This window comes from Strix uralensis, chromosome 1, assembly GCF_047716275.1.
Source record: "Strix uralensis isolate ZFMK-TIS-50842 chromosome 1, bStrUra1, whole genome shotgun sequence".
Taxonomy (NCBI): Eukaryota; Metazoa; Chordata; class Aves; order Strigiformes; family Strigidae; genus Strix; species Strix uralensis.
Window position 1 is genome coordinate 25,046,905 of NC_133972.1, and position 27,770 is coordinate 25,074,674.

Genomic DNA, 27,770 nt, shown 5'->3' on the forward strand with positions numbered 1-27,770 from the left:
ATGCTAAAATGGTGTGTGGGATATGCTCTCATGCAGGTCCTAAATATTCGGGACACCAAAATGGAGATAAAAAGAATGAACAAAAGGAAAAATCACAGATAAACCAAACCTGGATGCATTTTTCACATCAGGTGTATTATTTACCATTACTATCATGGAGAGATGGCACTGTACTTGTGACTGCAAAGGTGAATGAAGATAATGAAATACAGTGAAGATTGTAGGAACTTCCCAATCAACGTGCACCTCACACCCTTCACCAGACCCAGCTTTGCACTCCAGTTAGCAAGAAGATATCTTCCTCCCTACTGGATAAGGAAAGGCTTTTCAATCTGTCAGAATCAAAACTGTGATTTTAGTAAGTCTCTCTATATTCATTCAGTTGGTGAACAAACAAGCTATTTAGTGCAAGCTGTTTTCAAGCCGGAACTACATAAGGGTGAGTCTGAAAATTAGAAATGTTTGTTATGATCACTACTGCGGGGATCATTCTACTCTTTCCTGTGCTGTTTTTCTTCTTCCACAGATTTCTTGTTCTGTACAACGGACCTTAATGACTATAATTGCATTTCTGTGCCTATGAACAATCCCAGACAATTGCAGTTTAGTGTTAGTGCATAGAAAGAGACAAAAAGAACTTGTAACATTGACTCAGAGTTAGTGAAACAATGCAACAGTGAGTAACAGTACTGGCAGGTGGACTTGGAAAGAGTTGTAATAGAGCTTTGTTCATCCACAGATCTTGTATTCAAGGAGATAACCTAACTCTGGAATTGCGATGGAAAGGATTTTATCTAGGAATTTTAGAGTTACTCAGCCAATTTGATTAATTCCTGGAAGAACACAAAAAGGTGATAGAAATGTTGCTAGAGATAATTCTTCATACTTCATTGAAAATGTAGGGAATGAATCTCTTCTGAACTAGCAAGTTGTCAGCAGTTACTTCTGAACTAAGAAAAGTGAAACATTATTCATTTAGAGTTGTCAGCCTCAGAGAAATATTCCATGTCGAGCAGTTTTTCACACAGCAATTTTTAAAAGATTAAGTCCCAAGGAGGAATTTACCCCCATCCACTGGAGACAGTGCATTTATTTGAGTAGAAAAGTGAATTTCTTCCAAGAATATGGTATTTTTATATCAGATTCCTGTGGTCACTTTTATGACAATGGAATATATATGTCAGGACATAACATATGTTTGCAGGCATTTGCTGTAAAGCTCGGTGAGCGTGGCTTGCAGCTTGAGGGCAGGGAGCAAGAAGGATGGGAGCAGTCACTGGTACTCCTGGAGAGTTCCTCTCCTTCCAGCAGCATAGCATGGCTGGCCCATAGCCTCTCCTGCTGCAGCAGCTAGTTTGGCTTTCTAAAACTCGAGCATAGCAAAATAGACAAAGGGCTGTGTTTTTCTGCTGTCCCAGCAATCTGCTGCCCTAATTATATGCTTATTTTGCCTGTGTCTACAACTTGTCCTGGCTCATAACCACGTGATAAAGGCTGTCCCTGAGGGTTTATAAGTGATTAAGGCAGCTCATGATTCTTTGGACACGAGACGCAAGGTATAAAGCTTTATGTCTCAGGAAGGGAAATAAATAGATTAGAAAGTATTTTGGTTCAGTTTCAGAGTTAAATTCTTATTAGTTTCAAAACCTCACAAGAAGATGTGGAGCAGAAAACTGTTATTGCCACAGAGTCATGTGTATGAGACAGGAGATTCAGAAACTGAATCCAAGATACATTATTAGCTTTAGTGTCTGCGGTAAAGGAATAAAAACATAAACCAACAAGTAGCTGCCCAAGGTATTTCGAAGAAGACATCAGTGAAACTCCAGAAGAGAAAAGACAATGTCCATATCCAGCCGCTATTCAAAACTGAGACAAACTGAGTTTCTCATGCCATAGCTGTGAATTTGCTTTATGGTTGTGTTTTTTTTTTTTTTTGTCAGTGATGATAGAAAACTATAGGGCAGCAGATGCTTTTAAAGATTATTAAAAATGAGGTTTGCTACTGTGTAAAAGAAACAAAAAACTGCATTCTTGATCTCTGAGGAGAATCACATCTAAACATTCTTCAAAATGTAGATTTCAGATGTGGTTTGTGACTTCTTGCTTGAAAACCTTGCTATCTTCCTAAATTTGGCAATTAACAAGGTGTGCTGCTATAATCATAGAATCATAGAACCATTTAAGTTGTAAAAGACCCTTAAGATCATCATGTCCAACCATAAACCTAGCACTGCCAAGTCCACCACGAAGCCATGTCTCTAAGCACCGCATCTATGGGTCTTTTAAATACCTGCAGAAATGGTGACTTAACCACTTCCCTGAGCAACCTGTTCTGTGCGTGGACACCCCTTCTATGTAGAAGTTTTTCCTAATATCCAATCTAAACCTCCTCTGGCACAACTTGAGGCTGTTTCCTCGTATCCTATCACTTTTTACTTGAGAGAAGAGACCAACACCCACCTCACTACAACCTCCTTTCAGGTAGTTGTAGAGAGCGATAAGGTCTCCCCTCAGCCTCCTTTTCTCCAGGCGAAACAACCTCAGTTCTCTCAGCTACTCCTCATAAGACTGATACTCTAGACTTTCACCAGCTTCGCTGCTCTTATTTGGAAACAAATAGAAAAAGTGCTTTCTGACTTGGAATAAAATGTTGGACACAAAAATGGCCTACAAACTTTATAAGAATGTCCTGATTCCTGCTGGCCCAGAGGGTCCCAAATTCTTTAGAGAGCTCTGCCTGCATTGCCAGTTCTCACATTTGGTCATGAGGTAAAGAGGTGAACATGAAACAGGAGGTCTTTGGGAGCAGAAACCTAGTGAGTGAAGGGTCCTTGTCAACGCTGATGAAAAGTCCTGGGAAGAAAGTATCCAGGAATATTGATGGAATTGATGAACTGAGCTAAAGGGCATCACACCCTTCTGCTGGCATCAACAGAAATGGTGAAAAAGGTAGTGGAAGCTTAGCGGGAAAGGGAGAAGCCCTTTGCTTACTGGACTTTGCAAACAATGCACAGAAACAGGGGACAGACCTCGCTCCCGTGAGCTTGCAAAATACCATGCAAGAAACCAGACTAATCTTATTGCAGCCACTGGTATCTTCTTACCTCCATTTTTACATTAACATTTCTCTCTATTTCACCCCCTTGCTCTCTCTTCAGAGGGTATTTTGAGGCCTCTTAATATTCAGCATGAAATGCTGTATGAGCATTGCACAAGCAGCAGCTGCAGTTCTGTGGTCTCATGAGATGTATAATCATCCATCCCCTCTCCTGATGTCACTGTATAGGGAAATGGAGCAGTATCTGCTCTGTAGCCTGTGTAAATGTGATACCATAACTGCATTGCAGAACTGTGTCTGTAACAAACACTTTATTCATGTCCATAATATTTTATAGTTTCTAGAGATTTGCTATTGATCATGGCAACTGGTATTCATCTATGAATTTGCCAATATCAGTCATTGTCTTTTAACTTCACATACGTGTGCTCATCGGTAGCAAAGGCAATAAATTTTTCCTTCAGGCTGTCAGCAATCCAGCTCATTTGTCATTTTTAAATGGACACCCGGGGCAGATTCTGTCCAAGCAAAACAAATCAATACAGTTAGTTACACTAAATGCATTCAAACAAGGATACCTGAAGCATGGGGAGAAGAAGGTGCTGCAGCAAAGGAAATGATGGAGCGGAGAGGTATGCATGCTACAGGCTTGGAGAAGGCTTGGAAAATGCATCAAGTTTAATCTATGCCTAGGGAATGAGGAATGGATGGAGGATCAGGTGAAAGGAACTATAAAAAGGAAGATAGGGCTGCAGATAAAACTGAAGAAAAGCCAAAGAGGTAGGCTTAGGAGAAAAAAAAAGAAGATAAAGTAGTGGATCTAAGATGGGCCCCCAGGGTTGAAGCAGAGGAACTGATGAAGCCACTTACCATGCCACAGACACTGGACAGGCCTGGAGGGGAATCCCATTTCTAATCAATTTGATTCAGGACCAGTGTTCTGGACTTTGAAAGCAGCTGGGGGATTTTATCGCCCATATCAATTATGCTGCTATCATGGCTTTAGCACAGCAATAAATGTCACAAGAAAAGCAGTTCGTGCAACAGCCCAGCTCTTGGAAATGGTGCAGAAAGAAAAAGAATCTCTTATGTCTGTTTTTATAGAAGTAGATGATATAGAAGGTAGGGTTTGCTTTTGTTGCAAGCATTAAATTTGAGTCACTGACAGAGGTTAATTGTAGGACTGGTTGAAGTGGATATAATGTTTTATTTTTTATTTCAAAATGTTTATGTTTGGTGGTAGCAAAAAGAATACGCTTTTCTGTGGGGTTAGCAACCCAACTCACCTGTCATTTCAAATGAATACCTGAGACAGATTCTGCCCCAGCTGAGCAGACCAATACAATCAGTCAGACTACATGCATTAAACCAAATACCCTTTGATGGAAGAAGACAAAGATGTCACAGGAATGGAAATGATACAGAAGAAAGGAGTTACATGCAACAGACAGGGAATCAGGATGCATGAGAGGCTTTGTGTTCATGTGCTGGCAATAGCTGAACTGATCCACCAAGATCATCATTAAACCAGCTTTAATAATGTATTGTCATCAAAAAGAGGAAATTACCTCCTCTCCCAAAATTAGTAGACTATGAAAGAATGCTCATATGCTCAGAAGGCTGCAGCTGATTCCTTGTTCTCCTTTCTTTATTCAAAGGCCAAAGATACTGTAATTCATCAAGATTATTATGAGAAATCAAAGAGGTGCATTTAGTTTTTTACATGATGTGAATCTGAATCCTAGAACAATAAGCAAATGGTGGCAAAGTGGTTGAAGTGTCTCACTGTGATTCCAGAGCTCATGCCTCTGGCAACCCCATCCTGCAGGCTGTAGGATGATCCTTGGCTGTAGCTGATCACACAAGTCTGACCAGTGACGGGAGCAGGATCTCAGTGACACTGCTTTTATGTATGTTTCTGGGTATGTGCTAGCTCCACTGAAGAGTCCAGGTTTGGCAAGAACTCTGCAAAACTACAAAACAAGTAGTGCCACTACGTTTGAACTTGAATGGAAAGGTAGCCCTGAGACCTGAGGGCTGCTAATTTCTGAGGGTTGAGAAAAGCCCTCCTGAGAAAGCACTTGTTCCTTTTAGAAGAGGCAGTACCATTCTTTCACCCACGGTGTCATCTGTAGGCAAAACCCTTTCTGCCTTTCCTTTGGGAGGGAACTGAGGAGTATGATTTAGGGACAGCCAGCAACATCCCGCTGTATCAGCTGCAGCCAACGCCAGATCCGCGTTTCCGGAGAGAGCAGCTGATGGAGGGGGAGAGGAGGGAGACAGGGCCGCGTTGCGGGAGTTTTTGCACGACCTGCCCCCCCGCTGGCGCCTGTCCAACAGCGGCAGTGCCTGAGGCGGGCTGACGGGCAGGGACTGCGCCCCGGGCCCCCTCCCCGGGCTCTCCTCGCCCGGCGGCGCCCAGCACCCCTCGCTAGGCGCGGCCTCGCCCCGCACCTCCCGCTTCCCCTCCGCATCTCTGGGTGCGGTAACGCCTCGGGTGTGTCGACTCGCCGCAGATCTTCTTCCTCCACTTGAATCAATTCACCCGGATTTTTTAACTGCAAGTTGTTTGGTTGCTTGGGGTTTTTTTAATCTGTTTGGAAATACGGGAGCGGAGGGCGAGCAACCACCGAGTGACTCTCCGCAAACCCCCCACCGGGGCGAGAGGCTCTCGCAATCGCCACCTCCCCGCTCCGAGGGTGCACCCCCCGCCTTTTTTCCTTCGCCTGGGACGGAGCGGGGAAGCCGCAGTTTAGGGAGGTAGGTTGGGATGCGGCGCGGGGCTGGCACGGTGCGGGAGGACGGGCGGCAGCCGGGCTGAGGGGCGGCAGCCCGCCTGAGGGGCCGCTTCCCGCCAACGGCCGCCCCGCGGGGCTGAGGGGTGGGCGCGCGCAGCCGCCGCTGCTGGGGCGGGGAGTGGGGTTGGGGTGTCCCTCTGTCTCTCCGCGGTTTTTTGGGGGGAAAACTTTGTGCGTTCTCGCAAATCATAGTCGTTGTGTGAAGCTTCCTCACCCGGGACGACGGTGAGCTGAGGGAAAGCTCTGAGGTTCAGCCGCTAATTTGGGGTCCATGTGCTTGTTTTTACTTAATTTCTCCTCCGAAGGAAGGCCTGTGAAACCTCCTCACAGGTTTTCATTGTGGGTTTTAAAATGCTGCGGGTGCTAGGGTTTTGGGGCTTTTTTTTCAGCATTTGAAAAACATTCAATTGCAGACCACTTCTAAATAAATGCTAATGTGTTTGTATCTCTCGCAGTTGTAGTGTGAAGAAAGATATTTACGGTGCTTGTCTACCCACCCTATGAACAAACAGGTCAGTACCTAAAATAAGAGGGTTTGATGTTTTAGGTAACTTGGGAAAAGAAATTTCAAAGTATAATATGCAGTCATTCATACGGATGTGTATTTAACCTAGTTAATCTCAAAATGTTGGTGGCATGAAGAAGTCTAGACTATTTTACTTTGCAGGCAGGAATTCCTTTTGAAATAAGGTGTAGAAAGTGATCCTTCCAATATGCTCCTGTGTGGCCCAGTGTACCTAATTGGATGTGGAAAATACGTATTTATGCTGTTTCTTGCTTCAGGATGATGTTGTTTTAATAATGGAATGCAACTGCTTTTGATATTTTGTTAAAATCTTTTATTGGGCTTTTTGCTGACAATGTTAGCAAGAGTTACTTCTGTTACAACTCTGTTTAAACTGTGGAGTGAATGAACTCATCTCTGGTATCTCTACAGATTTCAGTGAATGAACAAGTATGACTGTACTGCCTGGTATGTGTGTGAGACTTAGATGAGTGTAGCTAACAGTAAATACAGCCCTGTGCTTCTGATCCAGTTATGTGAAATCTTGCAGCATCTTGCACGATTCACATAGTGAAGATGTCAACTGTGTGACAACTTCAAGTGGGCATGGAGTGTAAGGTGTCCTACTGACACAGAGGCTGTTGCTTAAACCAGGATTTACAGATTCTCTGATGAAATTGTCCTGATTGCCAATGGGACAAGATTGTATGAGGAATGTATTAAGAGATCTCCCTTACCCAATATGCTTCCTGTCAAAAAAGATTTTTGAAAAGAGAGATAATCTCTGATAAAGACAAATCCCAGTACCAGGGAAACACATGAGAAATGCAACAAACCAAGATTTCAATTTCCATTTTACAAACAGATGCAGCAGAAAATATTTCAGCAGTCGTCATGGGTGTTCTTAAGTGTCACTAGTATAATAGTGGCTATTGCTTTGCTCTTTAGTAATGCTTTTGTTTTTCAAAAAGTCATTTGCCATGAGTGTTTTTTTCTTTGATAATGACTTATTTTTTTCTAGTGCTGAACATCAGTGCTCTGATCCAGGAGTGACTGGTATATATTAGGTCACAAGCAGATAGTTTTCTTTCAGTCACTTTACAGTTACAGCTAACACTGGGTACAGTTGAAAGATAAAGATTTTTTTCCTCCCCCTAAAGACATTTTATCCAGATGGTTATTCATAAATGTGTAGTTAAAATCTGCTGTCTCTTTTAAAAAACGAATTGATCTGTATAAATGCTTCTAATTAGTATGCCCTGATATCATCCGCAGGTTACAGTGAGAATTCATCTTAGGTGTTAACATATTTTCTAATAGTAAAAATAAGATTTTATTCTATCATTTATACATAGTGTACATGATGTTTAAATGCCTTAGTATAGTAAAGCAGTGGACAATGGTAAATAAATCATCAGTGTGGCTGGTAATTTTCTCTTAAAACTGGCTGATCATTAAGATAATAAAGCTGTTACCAAGCCAAGAAAGGAAAGTATTGGAAGAGTAGATTGGCCGTAAACAAGTAGCCCATATGGATTTAGAAAAGGGGGCTAAGGAGTGTAGAAAATGATGTTCTGGAAGTGAGATGTGTCAGGCTGAAATGAAGAGTTTCCAAAAGCCAATCTGAGCTAGATTTCACAACAGAAATCAGAAGACAAAGAAGGAAAGCAGCAGCACTGGGCAAAGCTCGGAGTGAAGCTAGTCCCAGAACAAAACAAATAACTTGCTTCTCTTTTGAATGTGAACATAGATGTTGGACCATGGGTGCACAGGCTGAAGAACCCATGGGGTTTAGAAGCATTTGTTCTGCCTTTTCCCTCAGGCCTTTGGCTCTGGTTGGAGCTAAGGAGAAGGCCATGTGTTGCAGGTCCAATAGGGCTGACCCAGCGTGCTGTGGCTATGGACTGTAGACCACCTTTTAGCTCCTGTCCTCAGCACAGACTGGCACTGGCAGTTGCTGAAATGGCAGGGCAGCCCTGAACAGCCACTGGTATACTCTACTGTCAGTATGGGAGATGGGAGTCAGGATAGTTCATGCCAGGCTAACTTGTTATTTCTATGCCAAAATAACTGGTTTCTACAAATGAGAAAGGCAGGGAAGTTCTTAGTTTTCTGTTCCTCTGACAGTTCTAAGCTTGCCATCTCCCATCAGCCACCTCTTTCCTCCTCAAACCCTGTAGAGCATAAGAATTTTTGATATGGGGATTGTCAGTACTTGGAAGTACCGAAAGGCCTTTTGGAGTGAAGGGCTGTCTGGCCAGGGACATGCAAAAATAAAGGATGAACAGAAATTACACGACACATCTGAATTCTAGAAAACGTTTCTAGAGGAAATGAACATATAAAGAGCCTTATCATCAGCATGCATGTTTCGTGTCACCTTTGGGTTTGTCTAACATAACTACATGTTAATTTACTTAATTTAGTAACTTTTCATTGCAAGATCTGTGAATTAGACGGTATATTTTTATATTTTATGTGTAGTGCAGAGTGATAATAATAGGCTCCGCATTAATATGCATGCACACAAACATACTTCATGAACACATCAGCAGTTAGAAGAAAGATGCCCACTTCAATGTTCTTAAAACCTCTTTTGTTTCTTGCTGAAGCAGCCTGTACCTATTATAGACACTGACCTTCTCTCCTTGGCAGAAACATCCAACTGTACTCAGCAGCTGCCAGCATTGTGTCTACATGGCTGTGGTTGTGTCTATGTTGTAGGCGTCCATGGGATCCTGAGTGTGCACTAGCCCCAGCCTGCCCATCGCTCTGATTTCCTGAGGCAGTGGGAGATGGTGAGCATGCATCTACATGTAGGCACTGTGGGAAATGAGCAGACTGGTGCCTGAGGGTGAAATCTGGCATCATTAGCATGACAATATTGACACACCCCTTCTAGACAATAAAAAGTTAGTGGTAGCAAAACATCAGGCAGTTCTTGAGGAGAACACAGAATTTTCATGTAGAGTAATCTAGTTGACGAGATTTTATGAGGAGTCTCAACTGATGTTCAGGGCTTCCAGCCTTAAGATGGAATCCCTGAATCCTTTCACATTCCTTAAGTGTATCCCTTTTTGTTGTTTCAGGATGCTCACCAGAACCCCAAGTGTTGTTGCCCAAGTGTTCCTTCTTCTAAGCATAGTTCTTGTCATTGCTATTGCAGTAATTCAGATAAATCAGCAACAGATCCTCTCCCCAGGGCTTAAGGTAAGTCTCAGAATGCCTAAGGAAGGAAAACAATGTTTTGAACTGATATTTAATCATGTTCCTTCCAAAACTAATTTTTATGGTGTGATTCAAATGAGCTTACAGCCATAAATTAATGTTTAATCGCATCTTCATCATGGGAAAACTGAAGCTGAGAGAAAAAGAGAATTGGTCATGATCACAGAGTCAGTGACAAAGCAGGAAAGGCATTCCTTGATTCCCTGTCTGTGATGCCTATCACACAATATCTTCTCCAAGACTGAGAGGCCAAACAAGGAGAATATGCCACTACTTTTTTATTTTTGCCAGAGATTGGAAGTAATTTTAAAATCATTTTGAAGTGGGAAATACACAGAGTTTAAATTCTGCCCCCAAGCACAGTTAGGAAGTTTATGCCAAAATCTTTGCAAACTGCTTCTGTGTATCAAAAGCATTTGGGCTGTTAAGTGTGCACTTTATGATTTACCACATGTTGGGACTTGCTGGATATTAACAGAGGCAAAGTAGCTCATGATGAGGGGCAGAGCAAACTAAAAAGACAAGCTGAAATACTCTGGAATTCAGGCTTTGCCTTGTGCTGCTGGAGTACGTGTGCAGATTCTTCAATGAGAGAATTACACATCTGAGGACAAAGCTGTAGAAATTAGCCTTCTAGAGAAGCTGTGCAGTCCGGCATTTTGAGTTCTCTGTTTTTTCCCACAATAGCTACAAGCCTATAAACCTCATCAGGTCCTTCTTTGAAGTCCTTTTTACCTTTCCCTTTGCATATGTATTTAACTGGATAGTTCACAAACTGATAGCAATAGGCTAATATCGCATTACACTTCATGGGATTATAAATACCTTTGGCTTTGTCAGAATCATTTGGTGGTGTATGAGTCAGACAGTGGGTAAAGCTGTATTCTGATGACAGTTTTATGTGTTTGTGTGGTGTGGCACAGTGTGTGTGTGCTGGGATCTTGCATGGGGCACAGTGTCTCAAGTTTACTCCCTGTTGTGCCCCAAATCTGTGCTTGCAGCAGCCTTACATCCTGCCACTTCTCAGGCAAGGCGAGACTGGACTGACATGTAGGCTGAAGCCACTATCTAAAACACAGCCTGCATGTCACTTGTGTTTGTCATTAATTCAGTTTCACATTCAGAATGAGAGAATTGTCTGCCTTGTTCTTTGAGCAAACATCGGACCCACCTTGACCGTCTGGAGCTGGTTTAGATGGGGAGGTCTGCTTCCTGAAACACAACGGCTTCATGGCTGGCTCTGGAGGAAGACTGGCAGTTCCTCTGCTAGGTGCCTTGGCTTTGGATTTCTTTTGGGGCAGTAAGCCTGCCAATGCAGAAAATCCCAGTTAATATGGAGGACCCTATGTTTGATTCCTGAGATGCTGTGTGGTTCTCAGTGAATGATTAACACTCACAAGAAGGAATTCTTCAGGAACAGAAGGAGGGCCTTGGTACACCAGTGTGAAACCCTCCAGTACTTAGTTGATATGATGGAGCCTGGAAATGGCAATCTCCTGAAGTTAGTGGTCGATTAAAATTAAATATGGCAATAACATGATGAAAACACCCACTCTTTGTAAATGTCCTTGTTCTTCTTCTTCTGTCTCTTCTCCATGAAACCAAAATGGCGACTGAAGGATAACTAGAGTTTGTATTATCTGTGGCATAATAGTTTTTTCCCAGGACACATGTTGAGAGTGTCCAGGTTCATTCCTTTGTGAAACAAGAGACAAATTATCTGCTACACCACTGATGTTTTAAAGTGTTGTTGCAAAATTAATATTTTGGTTCCTTGGAGGTTGGGTTATCTGAAGATTCAGCCAGTGATTTGTGAAGGAAGGACCTGTCAATGTGCATGGGGCTGAGGCACTGAAAGAACTCATGACACATTGGCACACGCCGTGAAGTCAGGAGAGTGATGAAGACAGCACAAACATCCTTAGTGACAGACCTGTGAAGAAGTCCAGAATTGTAGATGATGCTAGCTCTGAATGTAAAGAGCTTTTGTACCAGTCAAAAAAATTTGTTTGTCTACTGATGTTTTGTGTGCCCTAAAGAGAAAAAGCCCTCCCTTCATTACTGTGCTTCTTCAATATGCTTCTCCATGTGCTACAGTTTCCTACACTTAAATTTTGCACATCTCTTTTAGCTCTTAGGAAGTGTTTTGCCTTGTTTGTGGATGTTATACTTGATTAAAAGTAGATCAAACCTATGTAGCTGAACTGAAGGGCGCTTCTAGCATGGATCCACTTTTGTGGCCTCCATCTTCCCTGTAACTGGTTTAGCTTGTTAGCTTCTCGTGGCAGTTTTCCAAAGTGATTGGAAGGCAGGTGAGCCATCCTAACTGTGCCTGCCTTAATGGTTTCTGTATCTGTACATCCTCCTATGGGTATGGTATTCAGGCTGAAAAGGTGATTAATCCTGAGGCTTGTTCTTGGTTCCCTGTTGGGATTACTGCTCTTCAGGCTGTACCTGCAAAGCTATTCATATGAATATCCTTTATCTGTTTGGGCCACAGCCAGATTTGTTGAGCAAGTAGCATGAAACTGCCACTGAACCAGTATAGATAGTTGTCACTCACACAGGTGGCTGTGTGAGCAAGGGGTACTCTCTTGCAAGGGAAGGACAAATAGCTGATAGGACAGCAGTGGTTGTCTCTTTAGTCAGCCCAGTTGCAGCCAAAAAAAAGATGTATGAGTACACCATTAGAGAAAAAGTCTGTTTTACTGTTACCTTGGTTTTTATTTAGCTTCTGGTGTGTACAGTAGTCATAGTATTCTGCTAGACCCAAGAAGCAAAGCGGTACATTTACTTTATGCTGTAGGCAGCATGGTCACTTCTGTGTTGGAGGTACATTGGGCAACAATAAACCCAAAAATAAGCATTTTCCTTTAAGTCCTCCCTTTCCTCCCTTTCCTCCCTTTCCTCCCTTTCCTCCCTTTCCTCCCTTTCCTCCCTTTCCTCCCTTTCCTCCCTTTCCTCCCTTTCCTCCCTTTCCTCCCTTTCCTCCCTTTCCTCCCTTTCCTCCCTTTCCTCCCTTTCCTCCCTTTCCTCCCTTTCCTCCCTTCCACTGGACTAGAAACCAGAACTCTGAAGCTTTTCTGGGTTAATGTTGCCTCCCTGGCTTGTCCTGACTAATCTAGTCCACTGACTAGATGATGCAGTTGTTGGGTGTTAGGGAATCACCGGGCCTTTATCTCTCTCCACTGGTGTTTGAGTAGAGATGACAGAAATCTTCAGTGGGAAAGTTGAAGTAGAGGCGAAGGGAGGGAGAAAAAGTTGCTCTGTTCTTTAATAGCTGCTAGCCCAGGATAAGGGTTTCCCTGTGCTCTCAGTCCCACACAGTGCATCTCAAAGCAGGAAGGCATTGCTTGTCCTTAAAGGGCAGCCAAAGATGATCTGACTTGCAACCTGGACAGAAATGTAACGTCACTGAAGAATTTTAACTCAACCAGTTTGTCTTAGGCAGCAGGCTGAGACAAGGCATTTAGAATTCTCTCACCCTCTTAAAATGCTGCATCCTCTGTCATTTCTGGCTTTCTAATTAAAGATTAATCTTAGTCCTAACATCTGGCACACCTCTCACTGATCACCACTTCATGAGGCTGCATGAGCCAGTTCACACAGAGTGAACTCACACCAGTTCTGAGGAGCTTCAAGAGTCACCCTGAAATGGGTCCAAGAGTCCTTTTCAAAAACGAGCATCTCTTTTAAAAGAAACAAGAGGCTGTACAGGAAAATAGGAGGGGGAAGAAAATAAAATTGTGAGTTGCACATTGGTTCAGATAAGTGTACCACTACTCTTTGGGCCTGAAATCTGTTACTTTCAGGAAGGAGGCTGGGAAATGCAGGAGAGGATGGAAGTAGGTCAAAAAGGCCCACAGTTAGCTGAGGTAAAATACTCCCATTATCTTCCAGCTCTACTTGGGCATGATAGTTAGCTCTAAAAGTAGTTAAGTTTGGCACTTAAAAGTAGCTTATGGTTGGCACTCTGAGCTGACGGAGACTAGATTTAACTAATAACCCTTGAGCAGATTGACCATTACTGTACTATGTGTCTCCAGAGTCCTCATCTCTCTTTCAACGAGGGGAAATACACTCAAAGTATCTTTGCTAAAGTAGTTACTTGAAGGGAACCTGATGGCACAGTGGTTTGATAGTATCTGTGGAGCCTTTCACCTTTTAGTTGATCAGGGTAAGTATCGTCTGGATAAATATAAATGAAATTTTCATTATCTAACAGTCCTTTAGGAAGCGGACTAGACTGGTATTGCTGGTAGTTCTTTGGGGGCCAGGAGTTTGTGGGATTACTGCGGAAGCTGGGAACTAATGAGGTGTGGAAGCTGAATGGTTTGCCACCTGAAGCAGTGATCTTTCTCGGTCAGACTTGAGGCTCCCTGGGGAGGCAGTGGGATGAAATTTATTGGCCTGCTGCAGGGGCTCTTACTGCTTTGCAGCGAGATGGAGGCTCTCATTTTTCAGTATTGTCAGGCTCCTGGGCATCTGTCTTTTTTAAAAGAAAAAAAGTTGACAGAGAAATGAACCCTACGCTGTGTGATTCTTGCCAGTTACATGACTTTGGAAGGTCGGGGGGCAGCTAAACATACTTTCATGGATCATAAAGAGGATGAGCAAAATTGCAGTTTTCTTCCCTTCATGCAGTTTGCCTTCCCAGTTGCTACAGTTTTCTGCTGCCATAAAAGATGGGAAAGGGGGAAAGACTGGTCTGGTGAGCAGTGGAACAGGATGGAGAAACCTGGGCCTTAATCGCACAGAGTCCAATTGACCTGGGGCAAGTCACTTAAATATTTCTCATTTGTTTCATAAATAAACAAGGGGTAATATTGATTCCCTTTTTGCTGTCTCACACTCTGCCACAGCCTGTTTTCAGTGGCAAACTCTCAGGTGGACTGCCTAAACCACTCAAAGGGAGAGGTTTATGGGCAATTAGAAGAGAACCAGACTTGTTACATCATTCTGACTGTGGACTATTATGTACTTTACCTCTTTGCTCGTAGCTTTATGGATCCCTTGTGCATCCTTGAATCTAAAGCCTGTGCTTAGGTATCAAACCCTTCTATGTCCAGGGAGTATAGCTGGGGTAATGGGAAATGAACTCGCTGCAAAATCAGGTCCTAACACAGTGTTATCTATGTGTCAGTGTGGATTTTGAACCTGATGCTGAAAAGAGATGAGCATTCTCCATCCCCACTGAAATCATTATTGAAGATATTTAGTATGTTCTTTGTTTTGCAGCCAGATTCATTCTGTGCTTGGCTGTTGGATTCGTGCCTAAGTGCCTAACACTAGAATTAATCTCTCTTGTAAATATACTGTGCATACATTTTCTAAAGTGTTGATGGTGCAGAGAAGTACAGCTGTGTATGGGCCTTTAAGCGTCACTTTTTGTTTCTTGATCTAGTGTGGTTTTTTTTTCTCCCCAGTATGGAATAGTCCTTGATGCTGGATCCTCTCGGACTACAGTCTATGTCTATGAATGGCCAGCAGAAAAAGAAAATGACACGGGAGTCGTAAGCCAAACCTTCAAGTGCAATGTGAAAGGTGAGCTCAAATGGAAGTTCCTTATTTCTTTCAAGCCTCCAAGAAGAGGATATCTGAAAGCTTATACTGTGTTGGTTTTTTTTTTTTTTTTTTTTTCTGCTGTGTTCCCTTTTCAGTGCTGGGGAGCGAGAACTGTTAAGATGGTGTCTATATCTGTCAGTATCAGTCCTACTCCTACTGATAGAGCAGACTGTTCTAATCTGCAATGGAGAGAGGAAATTGTAGCTAAACTTGATTTACTCCACTGCAGTGCATGATTGGTGCAGACAGAATTCGATGTACAGTGAATCAGGCCCTGTAAATGTTTAGGCCTTGGGCCCTGAAATAAATTCTTTTAAAAGGAAAGTATAAAATATATTTAAAAATAGCTCAGAATAAAAAGTCTTTGATGTTATCCATTAACTTTGATGGAGGCAAAAATGAGTGTCAGCTATGCTATAGGAGTTTGACAAATTAGTTTTTATTTTCCAGACATCTTAGAGATGTTTAAAAAAATTTCTGCTGTTTGAGTCAGGATTCCTAGAGAAACAAGGCTTGCGTGGTTCATCTGGGATTAGAGGCAACCGAGAGGAAGTTATGAAAGGCATGCAGAGGGTGAACAGGAGGAGCTTCTCCATACTACAGAACTAGGAAGTGTCTAATAAAATTATCAAGTAAAACAGCTAAATTGCAGAACTGTTTCTGACAAGATGTCATAGTTGTACCAGATATGCAGTTCTGGCCTTTGGCTCAGGAAGACCTGTAGTTGTGCACTGCTAGAAGGTGTCCCACAAAAAGTACCACTGGCTACCTGCCTTGTCTTTTGTCTGAAGTTTTGCATTGATTTATCTCAGAGAGGATGCAGACTAGACTGACTTTTGCTTATACTCCTGTATGGTTAAGTATATGTTTTAATAGCTTGTTGTGGATTCCTTCATAACAGCTTTTGAATCTCTTAGTCAACTTCAGTGACATTTGACTAAGCTTTCAAAGATACCCAAATTCCACACATTCTATGAAGACAGGTGGCCAGGCAGGGGAGAGAAATTCACATTATTAAACTAGCTAGTCCATAAGGGGTTTCTGCAGGAAGCTAAACTTCGTAAATTCTGCTACTCTGAGTTAAATGAGCTTTAGATTATCCTCTAAGATACTGCCTTCAGCAATATTGCTTTGTTAAGTGTACTGGTTTGTGTTTGCAAGTTAGGTAAGTAGAGAAGGTGGGGCAACTCAGGAGGTCTTGGTGCAGATTTTGTTGATCTCTGATAATAACTGTGGTGTTCAAAGAGAATTTTTCCCTTTCCTGCTCTCTCAGTCATGATCATGCAAAATCCTGCATCCCTCTTTGTGTCTGGAAATAGATGCCAGAGATGTAACCATAGAGGTCCATGAGTAACTAGGAGATGAGTAGAAGGCAATGGTTTCTTAAGAGCACCAACATTTCTATCTTCAGTGTTAAATATATGTGTGGACATTCTTAGCAATTTTAGAACAAGGAAAGGAAAGCAACTGTAACGTGCACAGAAGTAATACACTGTCATGTGCCTGATGATGTGTCCTTACAGACTGCAGGAATGGCAGCCAGCCTGCCGAGGTGGGGGGGTACGCTCTGCTGGCTCATGTCCTGACTCGTTAGGAACGTTGCCTTTAGGAATCCTGGTGTATCAAAAATGCACAGAGAAACTGCATTATTCTTCTTGGAAAATGACAGACAAGTACTTTGTGAATTTGTTTTAATTGGTTTAGATTTTGTTTTATGTCCAGGGAATATAAAAAATTGCAAAACAGAGGAGTCCAAATTGCTGTGAACTGTTTAGGTCCAGAGAACCCTTAACCATGTTCAACCAAAGTACTCATCCTCCAATCTACAAAATCACTAGGGTTCCCTGCTCCAGTCTTGGGTGACTGCGCTGGAGGAGACTGGGCTCGTGGGAGAGGTCCCCAACCAAGCTGTGGGGGGCAGCCTTGAGCACTTAAACTGGGGGATGGGTCTGGCCATACTGAGAGGCAGACTTTCACATACCTATTGAACTTGAAAGTCAAATGATCAACTACTCTGTAACTTCCGTGGTGGTTTTATAATTTTATTTCTGCCTTTATTAGGTACCTCTGCCTCTGTGTATACAAGCCATCCCCAAATCAAAACCCTTTCTATATAGTGCAGTTAATCTGTCCTGGTCAGGCTCTAAGCATCCGCAAAGCAGGCAGCTGTTCAGAAGAAAATGGTCGCTGCCTTGTGACCTGCCCTGTCTGAACACCAGGAGATAGAGGTTGCCGCAGCGGAGGGAGTGTGAGGCAGCAGCAGTTGCTGAGGACAGAAAACAGCAGTTGCTGCAATTTCCACTAGTAACAGCTGTTCTTCCAGCCTCAAGCCTGCCTGTGCTAGACTTAAGACTTTTAGAAAGTCTTATTCCAAACCAGGGCTGTGAACAGCTAATGATGACATGGTAGTGTTTAAGTTCATACTGTGGAAAAGGGAGTGGTGGAGTGTGGAGTCTGTTTCTTCTGTTTTTATCAATGCAATGTGGATGAACGTAAATGGTTTCTCATTTTAACTCTGTAAGAGCCGCCTTTTGCTTATCTTGGGATCAAGTTGTGAGAGAGATGGCTGTTACAGGAGAACTAGATGGAGTTCTGGCAGAGTTGTTCTCTGTGAGGCTTCATGGGATTGCCTGGATTTCTCCCTGTGTGACTTCCTCAGCTAGGGAATTTGAGTAAGGAATGTTTTTATTCACACCCAACTTGAGCCTGAACAAGTTGAGGTCCTGCTGGTCCTTGGAGTGTTGAGCAAGGGAGGAAAGACTTTGATGTTAATTATTCAAATAGTTATGCCTTATGCAGCATGGTGTAACTCTCATTCCTGTTATTTTAAGGCTTTGGAAATTTGGAAAGCTGTGAAATACTTAGTAGTTCATGCACCAGCCTAGACTTGGACCTCTGTTACTTCAAGAGACATTTGTATGCATCTTGAAATTTCACCAGCAATTCCTTGCAGAAGCTTCTTTACTTTCTTTTCAGTTGAGAGCAGAGAGCTGTAGAGGTGCCATGGTGTCCACAACAGTTGTGGCAAACCAGATGGGAAATCTTTGTCTTAGGTTGTGGAAGGAGGGATTTTCTATACTTTAGCAGATCAGAGAAATCTTATATCCATTAGAAATGCTATTTTCTACAGTATCTGCCATGAGTAAACCTATTTTCTTCATGAATATAGCATTGCTGTCTTTGTGTTGTTATGTGGTTATACTGTGTATCTTACTCTAGGTATGATACTATAGCTGTATATGTACACACAAGGAAATACAGGTGAGCAGTTTGCAAATATCTTCTCTGTCTCACACAGCTGAGACAGTCCCTACATTGTTTACTTCTTAAGCACTTGTAGTTTTCAACCATCCTATCCTTGTTTGTAATTACAGGAGGGAAGGGGGAAATCTCTTTCTCTTAACACCTGTTTGCTAATTGGGCTAATTTGCAGTTGGCAAAGCAGAATGAAATCAATCTACTTGTTCTCTTTTAAGGCCCTGGTATCTCTAGCTATGAGAGTAACCCTGGAGCTCTTGTTAAACCCTTTGATGACTGTCTGAATAAAGTCAAGGAGAGAATACCAGTTCATCTGCATAAAAACACTTCTGTTTATCTGGGGGCTACAGCTGGCATGAGACTACTGAGGTATGGCAGAAACTTTAACTCCTCTGTATGCATACTAGCATAGCAGTCTTTGAAAACAGAATGTGAAAAATGTACTGGATGCATTTTTGTCCATTGGAAACTGGCCATCTCAAAAGGAAATGGAGCCCAGCCAATTTAATTTAATTAACCTTTTTGATAGGGAAAGCAGGGCTGTATAAAAATCCTCTGTTATGCTATATTGAAAAGAAATGCTCGCTTTATTCTGGAGAAGGCAAGAGTTTAATTTTCTCTTCCACATCTGTCTTAAAATTCAGTGTTATGTAAACAGATAATGTTTGTGCTTATCCGTGGGCAGCAAAGGCAGATTAAAGCTAGACACTGCAGAGTTTTCTGAGTGTGAATGTGGTGTAATGTGGCTTTTGGGGTCTGTCTGTGGCTTTAGCCCTAGCACAAACTCGCTTTTTGTATTTGTTCCGTGGCTAAACAGAGTGGGAAGAAAGGCTCCAGGACTGTTTTAACCAGCAGCTCTCATATAAGCACTCAGTTTACTAAAAAGAAAAGTATATGTAAGAAACAAGGCACCCATGCACTTGTATGATAAAGAGTGAAGTTTGTACATAGTGGGGGAGTTCCTTGCTGAAACAATGCTGGATACTTTGCTGTTCCCTGTCATAAGCTTCCCCTTTAGGGAAACCATGTCTGTTTCTTTATTAGGTGATTGTAGGAGATTTCTTGAATTGCTAGTCAGTGAACAATAAATATGAAATTGCCTTTCCAGATGCTCAGTGTCTCATGTTTTGTGAATTGCTTAGGTTGCAAAATGAAACGGCAGCCAATGAAGTCCTTGCAAGCATTCAAAGCTACTTCAGAGCACAACCTTTTGAATTTAGGGGTGCTCAAATCATAACTGGGCAAGAGGAAGGGGTGTATGGATGGATAACGGCCAACTATTTAATGGGCAATTTCTTAGAGGTGTGTGGAAAAAAATGCATGCTTTTCTTTTCACTGTTTCTCTTATAAATGAGAAGTTTGAGAGGACATGCCTGTTAAAACATCATAGCTATAACTTTCATTTTGCACTGAAACATGTAATGGTATTTTTGTGGCAGTAATAGAACAAAGCAAGCATAAATCAAAGAATATGATGTTACAAGAATGTGATATGGCAAAGGTAAAATTGTTGACCCGTGAAACAGGGCTCTTCCCTATATCAGATGCCTTACCTAGAAACAGAAGTTGCATTGCTCTTAAATGCATTAGTATGTTAAGTGTGACAGTGGTGCCAACTAAAGATGTTTTCTTCTGCTTTTCTGTGACTTCCTCAGGTGATTGCTGTCCCTGCAGCTTCTACTGGTGAAGGATCTGCACAGCTTAGGGGTCTCCAAATTGTTTGGCAGTGTTGGCTCTCTTGTCTTAAGCAGACAAGACTGAAGTAGTGAAAGTGGTTAAGTTGATGCGGCCAAATGTGCCTCAGCTGAGCCAGAAGTCACTCATATACACTCATTTGATACTGCTGAAAAGCTGCAGGCTATGAGCAGTGGGCTGTGATACCAACTATCTTGTGCAGACGAAGTGATACCAATATAAAGATACTTATCCTGTCCTTGAACTCAGAAACAGGGTCAGGCAGGAGCCTCAGAGTGAGTCAAATGTATTAGAAGGTCCCTTTTTATATAGAGATACTCAGTATAATTTCATTCCTGGTAAAAGCTGTACCAAGATGATCAGAAACTGCTCATCTGCGTTCATGGCAGCAGTGTGCTGCCCTTAGCATTAAGTGCACTTCTTCCAGATAGTCTTGCTAGATTGAAAGAAATTTCAGCCAAACCCCTGAGTATTGTTAGCTGTCCTAGTTGGATGGTTCCTGTTAAATCCTGGCAATTAATAAGCAGGGATTAGTTGTGGGTGATCTGAATGATAGCTCATGGTGAATGTGTTGCTGACTCTAGCAAAATTAAGAAAAACAGTGTTGGAATCGCATGTTCTGGAAGAGTTTTTCTTGTTGTGTGCATTTCATGCAACAAAAACGACATCATGAACTTCAGGGTGATGTCAGTCTTCTAGCATGTGGTAGTTTAAGCCCAGAGGGCAGCAAAGCAGCCTTGCTCACTCCTCCTCCCTCAGGGATGGGGAGGAGAAAATAAAACAAAAGGCTCGGTGAGACAAGGGGGGGGGAACGACTCACTCATTATGGTCATGGGCAAAAGGCAGACTTGACTGGTGAAGAAAAAGAACACCAATTTAATTTGAACACGACCACTTAATTTTCTAAACAGAGTAGGGCAGTGAGAAATACCATATCTTAAGAACACCTTCCCCCCACCCCTCTCTTTCTTTCTGGGCTCAGCTTTGCTCCTGATTTCTCTACCTTCTCCCACCCAGCAGTGCAGGGGGGCAGGGAATGGGGGTTGTGGTCAGGTCATCACTGTTGTTTCTGCTTCTCCTTCCTCCTTGGAGGGAGGACTCCTTGTGCTCTTCCCCTGCTCCAGCGTGGGGTCCCTCTCATGGGACACAGTCCTCCATGAACTTCCTCCGACATGAGTCCTTCCCATGGGCTGCAACTCTTCACAAACTGCTCCAAGATGGGTCCCTCCCACAGGCTGCCGTCCTCCCAGCAACAAACTACAACAGCGGGGGCTTCCCTCAGGTTTATGGCCTTCTTTAGGCACAGCCATCTCTGCTCTTGTGTGGGGTCCTGACGGGCTGCAGGTCAGCATCTGCTCCACCGATGACCTCCATGGGCTGCAGGGGCACAGGCTGCCCTCTCACCATGGGCTGCGGGGGGGTCTCTGCTCCAGTGCACCTCCCCACCCCCTCCTCTCTTCCACTCACCTCAGTGTCTGCATAGGTATCTCCCTCACAACCCTCCTTCTCCTAGGTTCCCCTTCTTAAATATGTTATCACAGAGGCACAACCACCATTGCTAATTGGCTCAGCCTTGGCCAGAGGTGGGTCTGACTTGGAGCTGGGAAGCTTTGAGAAGCTTCTCACAGGAGCCACCTCTGTAGCCCCCTCCCCTGTTACCAAAAACCCGCCACTCACAAACCCAACACGCATGTGAATTTTAACAATCCAAATATCAAATTCCATATGGCAGATTCATAAGGACTACAAAACGCTGTGAAGCCAGTTTAGTATAGAGAGTTGTGTGAAGATCTTCGTGTTAGAATATCACTAGTAGGAGAGAGAAATTTTCACTGTTTTTGTGACAGTGGGCTAGGAGTCAAATTCTTCTAGGGGCTGTTAATGGGAATCTTTCACTGTAGAATTTTCTTGTGAGTATATTTACTAGCCCATAAAGTTTCTCTTCCCTTCTTATGTATACGTTCATATCATCATGCTCAGTAAATAATACTACAGTAAATATCGAGATAGATAGTCATACAAAGTCTATATTTTGCACTGTGACTGTGCACATCAAACACAGAATTTGGGGGACGTTTTGGGTAATAGGGAAAAATGCCAGCTGAATAGATCAGATTTATTGCCACTGCAGTTTCAGCGAAGGAAATGTGCAGATTAGGGAGCTTTCATTTGACTTTTCTGTGTTTTTCACTCTCCTTTCCTGTGTGATCTCTTAATATTCTATTCCTTTAATAATTCTTCTTGCCTTGAAACAAGCAAATCTCCATGCTATTTCCATCCAGATTTGTTCAAGATCTCATGGGTATCTGGACTTCAATTCCCTGCATTCTAGTACAGATACTGATCTGGCTAGTCCTGGGCTTTGATCATTGTGCTGTCCTCTGAGTTGAAAGCTACACTGCATTCCATTTTCCATCTTTCAAGATTATTTTGCTTTGTAAAAGTACAACCCTCTTATGTAAAAAACATCTGCATGTTTTCCTTGGAGCTAAGATTTTTTGAAAGGGTGCAGGATAAAGCCGGGGGGTGGGGGATCTCAAAAAGTTACGTAAAGAGTAGAAAAGCTTGAAGGGAGACCAAGCAGATGATATTTCTAATTTGCCTTGTTTTTATTTTTACATGTAGAGAAACCTTTGGAGGACATGGGTCCATCCTTATGGAAAAGAAACTATGGGTGCACTGGACCTTGGAGGAGCTTCCACTCAAATTTCATTTATCTCAGAGGAGCCTCAGGAGAACTTCAATAGCACCTTGCAAGTGAAGTTGTATGGTTACAACTACAATGTCTACACTCACAGCTTCCAGTGCTATGGGAGAGATGAAGCTGAGAAAAGGCTTTTAGCATTTCTGCTTCAGGTCCGTTTCAGGTTCTTAGCTATGTTGCTCTTGCAGGTGTTCAGTAATTGTCTGAGCAGGTTCTTAGGCTTGTGTTCGCTTCCCTTTGGAGTTTGGAGACCCTAATAAGAGCTCTGTTGTGCTTAGCTGTGGGCAAACACACTTAGGTTTTATACATAGATCTTCATATTTGTTAAAAATTGGTGAGTTTTGTACCATTTGACAAGAAGGCCCAACTAGTCCTGTAAGCCTTTTGCTGATCTTGCCAGTGATTTTTGAGAAAGGAGTTCCAATGAATTACAACAATCAGCAATGTTGTACTGATCAGCCATGGCAGAGAGAGAACAAAAATACATGCATATGTGGTTTAGAAAGATTCTCGTAGTTAATGTCAAATTAGGTCTTTCTTGTGTTTGAGTAGCCTTTATTGTTTGGGTTTTTTTGTTTGTTTTTTTCCAGAAATCAAACACCAGTTCCAATGTAGGTAATCCATGTTACCCTCAGAATTACAATACTGCATTAGCGATGAAGTACTTCTCTGGCAGCCTTTGTACACAGTCTCTGAGACCAGCAAATTACTACCCAAACCAGCTTGTGAACTTCCACGGAACAGGAGACCCAGGTCTGTGCCAGGAGATGGTTTCCTTATTGTTTAACTTCACTGCTTGCAGAGACGGAGAAGACTGTCCATTTAATGGAATACATCGGCCAAAAGTTAAAGGGAATTTTGTGGTAGGTTTGCAAACACAGCATTTCGAGCTTTCTTGCTTTTGATTTCTGTAGTTCTGAAAGTAACAGACCTGTCATCTACTCCTTTTCTATAGGCTTTCTCAGGATTCTACTATACCATTAATGCTTTGAATTTATCTGGGCACTTTTCCCTAGCTGACTTCAATTCAAGTATGTGGTTTTTCTGTTCACAGAGCTGGGCACAGGTAAGTGGGTTGTTTGGATTTTATTTTTTTATTTTTTATTTTGTATCTGTAAAAGGGAGATATAAAAAGAACATGGACTGGGCAAGTATTCAGAACTCTTCAGAAGTCTGTATCAACCTCAACATTTGTTTCCCCACTGTGCTTCAAACCATGTAGTATTTCTAGCATGCTAGGTTTTGAAATTCCATTCCACAGATATAACCATGCTGTAAAGATAGCATATAAAATTTAGGAACCATAACATTATCAATCTTTTATCTGCAGTTTTATTTTTATTTTCATTTTTTACCACATAAGCTATATCACTGTCAGGGTCTTTCTTTTTCTAAATCTCTGTATCTAGTCCACAACTTTGTTTCTGAAAAATGCTAATAAATTCTAAGTAGAATCCAAAGTAGTCTCTAGTTAAAAAACAAAAGCATTTTTTCATAATTTACATGTTTTTAAAAATCTTTTTGCTTTCAGCTCCAGTTTATGCTGCCTAAATTTGAAGAAATATATGCTAGATCCTACTGTTTTTCAGCCAGTTTCATTTATTACTTGCTTGTACATGGTTACAACTTTGATGCAGAAACTTGGCCACAGATACATTTTCAAAAGGAGGTGAGTAATAATTATTTCCTCCTACTGTTATTTTAATCCAAAGAAGTTTAGGAGGAGACAGAAGATGCAGCAGCCTACAAAAATGTATAACGGCTGTAAACAGCCTTTGTAAATGACTGTCAAATCTTTGGTATAAGACAAAGCCACTTTTCCAGCCTCAGTAGCAATTTCAGCCTTGTTCCAGAGGCTGCAGCATTACTTGGAGATGCTGCCTAGATTCTTTTAAAGAGCTTTAAGAAAGGATCAAATAATTGTGTTTTAAACCTTGCCCAGTTTGTTGAAGTAGTGGCAGTGATCTGACTGAAACACCTCACCAGTCAAGGTCAGTTTGAGCTAACTCTGCTAAGTTGGATAGGAGAAATCCCACTCTTCTGTCTGCTGGCAGATCCTTGGGGGAACCAGCAGAGCTGGTTTGTAGTCAGTGAGTGGTGTTGAAGCAACTAGGGCAGTTTTCATCCTCAGCTGGCCGTAATCTGGTTCTCTGAAATAAGAATGTATATTGATGGGGTATTGGCTTTCAGTTGGCAGAGAGAGAAGGCTTACAACATTTGTGTAATAGCTGCATTCCTCTCTTCCCTGACCTCAGTTTTTCTCCTAAGAAATAGAGTGCTTGGAACAAACTTGTATATGTCCTTTCTAAAGCTACTGCTAAGAAATCTTTGCTTTCAAATCAGAAGGGATGGCAACTTATCTAAGCTTGGCTGTTACATCAAGAAGTGTGGTCCCCACAGTGCTCTGACTCCATCTTTTCCTCTCTGCTACCGTACAGAGCCTTATTCTAAAACCTTGTCCCAGACCATCTTTTAATCTCTGTACAGTCTGGATATGCTTCAGCACCTGCATGCAAAACCAACAAAAGAATAGGTTGTAGATCTTCATGAAGTATTCTTAAATGCAGGGTATGCTGGCAAGCTGTGAATTGGAAATTGTAAGCAATGTTTTCTGAACAGTCGTATCTGTTACTGGTGCACTAAGGAATCAATCAGGATTTTCTTGCCTTATTTTGTCCTCTGGTGGAGAACCATTAGCAGCTCTGGAGGAGTGTCCAGAGTTTAGCTCTTCTACCAGGAAATCAGCAGAGAGCTTACTTTGGGATGTTAATCTGGGCCTGGTGGGGGATGGATTTGTCTCAGAATTTAAATATATCTTGTATTGTCCCCAGCAGATGGGAGCAACCAAACACAGCAACATTTTTCTGTATTTAGCCAAGACTATAAAAATACTGAGCAAAATAAAAACCCAGAAGGCTTATTTGAAATTAACACTTTGTTACCTAGGTTTTACACTAGGGTAATCATGAAACTCCAAAAGGAAAAACTACATTCTCTTAAATAGATCTGCCCCTACTAAAATAACAAGACCTAATGTTAACTGTTCAGCTAAGCTGCCCTAGAGATAACAGCACGGTTTCTCCAAGAGTGGAGGGTGGATTTTTTTGCCTGTGCTAGGAGCATATTTCCTTTTAATTAATGAAAAGAACCTTAATCCAATGCTAAGATCTGGGCGAAATCTAGAGCTGGATGATTTGCAAATGTTCTAAACCTCAAAATGAGTTTTTCCCCTCTCTCGTCAATGAAAAACCATCTTTATCCATCTTACCTCTTTGCTCACCTGTCATATTCCAGTTTGGGTTGCTGTAGCTTTCTTTTTATCAGTTAAACAAAAGATATTAAGATATACATAACTACAAAAAGGACCAAATATTATAGGCTCTTGTGGCCTCCTACAATCAGTAGCTGACTGCTTAAAACTGTTCATTAAAGATATTCATTCATTTATTAAAGTTCATCCCTCAACTTCATCATGATGCTTTTTATACAAGAATAACCAAAGAGGTTTGCTTTCCCAAATTTGCTTTCCCAAATTTAAGCAAACTACCTATGGGCAGCCATTCAGACAAACTCATCTCTGTAGCTGAAGAGTGAGATGGCCTGTAATAAAGATGGAAAGCCAAATGAGTTTGGGAGAGCTGGCTGTTGTAGAAGAGCACAACTTCAGCTTTGTCTGTCCTGTAGTATACCCTAGAACTACCTGGAGTGATTTGAAGGTGGTGCAGGCCCTTTGAAAAAGAAAGCAATCTATGCTATAGTGCAAACCAAATACATATCTTGTAGCTGGCCCTCTAGGCTAGCCCTTGTTTAATGAGTTCTACTGACACCTCTTCAAATGCCTTATTTTTTCACTCTTAACAACAGATTTTTTTTTTTAAGTTGTAGTTTGATTTGTAGAAGGCAGTGATGTGTACTTACATGTTTTATATAAATAGGCAAACCATTATTGGAGCCTGGATATGTGGGAAGAGGACAAGGGATGCTCTGTCCTCACCCTTTGATCCTGTGCTTGTCAAGTGGCAGGATGATGATTTAATGAAAAAGACAGTGGAAAACTGAAACTCTTGCTCAAGTTAGAAGTGGGGAAAGACAGCAAAGTGGGAGGACCATGGAGCGAATACAAACATAACCCCTTTGCTTTTGTTTCGCCTGTTCCTAAGTAGTTTTCCACTTATGTTTATTTTTTAAATGGAAGAGCCTAGTGCTGGTTCATTTGCAGGCAAAAAACGAATTGTGAAACAAAAGATGATGAATGGAGTTGCTGCTTTGGGGAGGCCTCCTCTTTGTCTGTGTCAGTGGGATTCTTTGTGGGGTTTTTTGTTTGCTTGAACTAAATAACATTTTAGGATTTGGCTAAGATGAGGGTCTAATTCTAGGAATTAGCACAGTAGTGCTGATTTTTTTTTTTTTTAAAGTGTGTTTCTTGCACAGAAAATCCCCTAACTGGCTGTCTGTATATGTACTACACATCCTTATAGCCATCCATCTAATGCCTGTATCTCACTTCTTTACCCCAATTTACTGACCAATTTTAGTAGCATCCTCTGAAACTACAAAAAAAGGGTAATTTAAAATGATTCTGTATCTTCTTTGCATGCTCCACTAAAGTTTTCTCTTTGCTAATTTAAAGAGCAGTTGCCAGTATCAGCAGTTGAACTTTTGGAACCTCTTTTCTTTGACTGGGAAGTCCATGGGAATAGGACTCTTCTGTCTTTATTTCAGGTTGGTAACAGCAGTATAGCATGGTCACTTGGTTACATGTTAAGCCTCACGAACATGATTCCAGCAGAAGGCAAGCTGATCCAAGTACCTCTGAAACCTTCTTTGTTCGCTGGGCTCCTCATCTTCCTCACAGCTACGGCATTGTTGTGTCTTCTCTTCCTTGTTTACTTGTGTATTGTTTCACGTAATCAGAAGAACATCAGTCGTGTTGAACATATATTTATTCCAGAATGA

General features: G+C 42.0%; 1 protein-coding gene across 1 annotated transcript; it reads left to right on the forward strand.

Moving 5' to 3' along the window:
• Window positions 1–5,702: 5,702 nt before the first annotated feature.
• On the forward strand, window positions 5,703–27,770 carry ENTPD3 (ectonucleoside triphosphate diphosphohydrolase 3). The gene is made up of 11 exons (XM_074860465.1): window positions 5,703–5,821; window positions 6,315–6,371; window positions 9,454–9,574; window positions 15,019–15,136; window positions 18,634–18,784; window positions 19,558–19,717; window positions 22,736–22,966; window positions 23,405–23,677; window positions 23,770–23,880; window positions 24,346–24,483; window positions 27,537–27,770. The coding sequence occupies exons 3-11, from the start codon at window positions 9,455–9,457 to the stop codon at window positions 27,768–27,770; spliced, it is 1,536 nt and encodes a 511-aa protein (XP_074716566.1). The 5' UTR covers window positions 5,703–5,821; window positions 6,315–6,371; window position 9,454.

What these genes read in the sequence shown, in the direction of transcription:
- ENTPD3 (XM_074860465.1), top strand. Translation starts at nt 9,455, where the DNA reads ATGCTCACCAGAACCCCAAGTGTTGTTGCCCAAGTGTTCCTTCTTCTA. An exon ending in TAATGGGCAATTTCTTAGAG is followed by an intron (nt 19,718 to 22,735) that starts GTGTGTGGAAAA and finishes TTTTACATGTAG; the next exon opens with AGAAACCTTTGGAGGACATG. An exon ending in TTTTAGCATTTCTGCTTCAG is followed by an intron (nt 22,967 to 23,404) that starts GTCCGTTTCAGG and finishes GTTTTTTTCCAG; the next exon opens with AAATCAAACACCAGTTCCAA.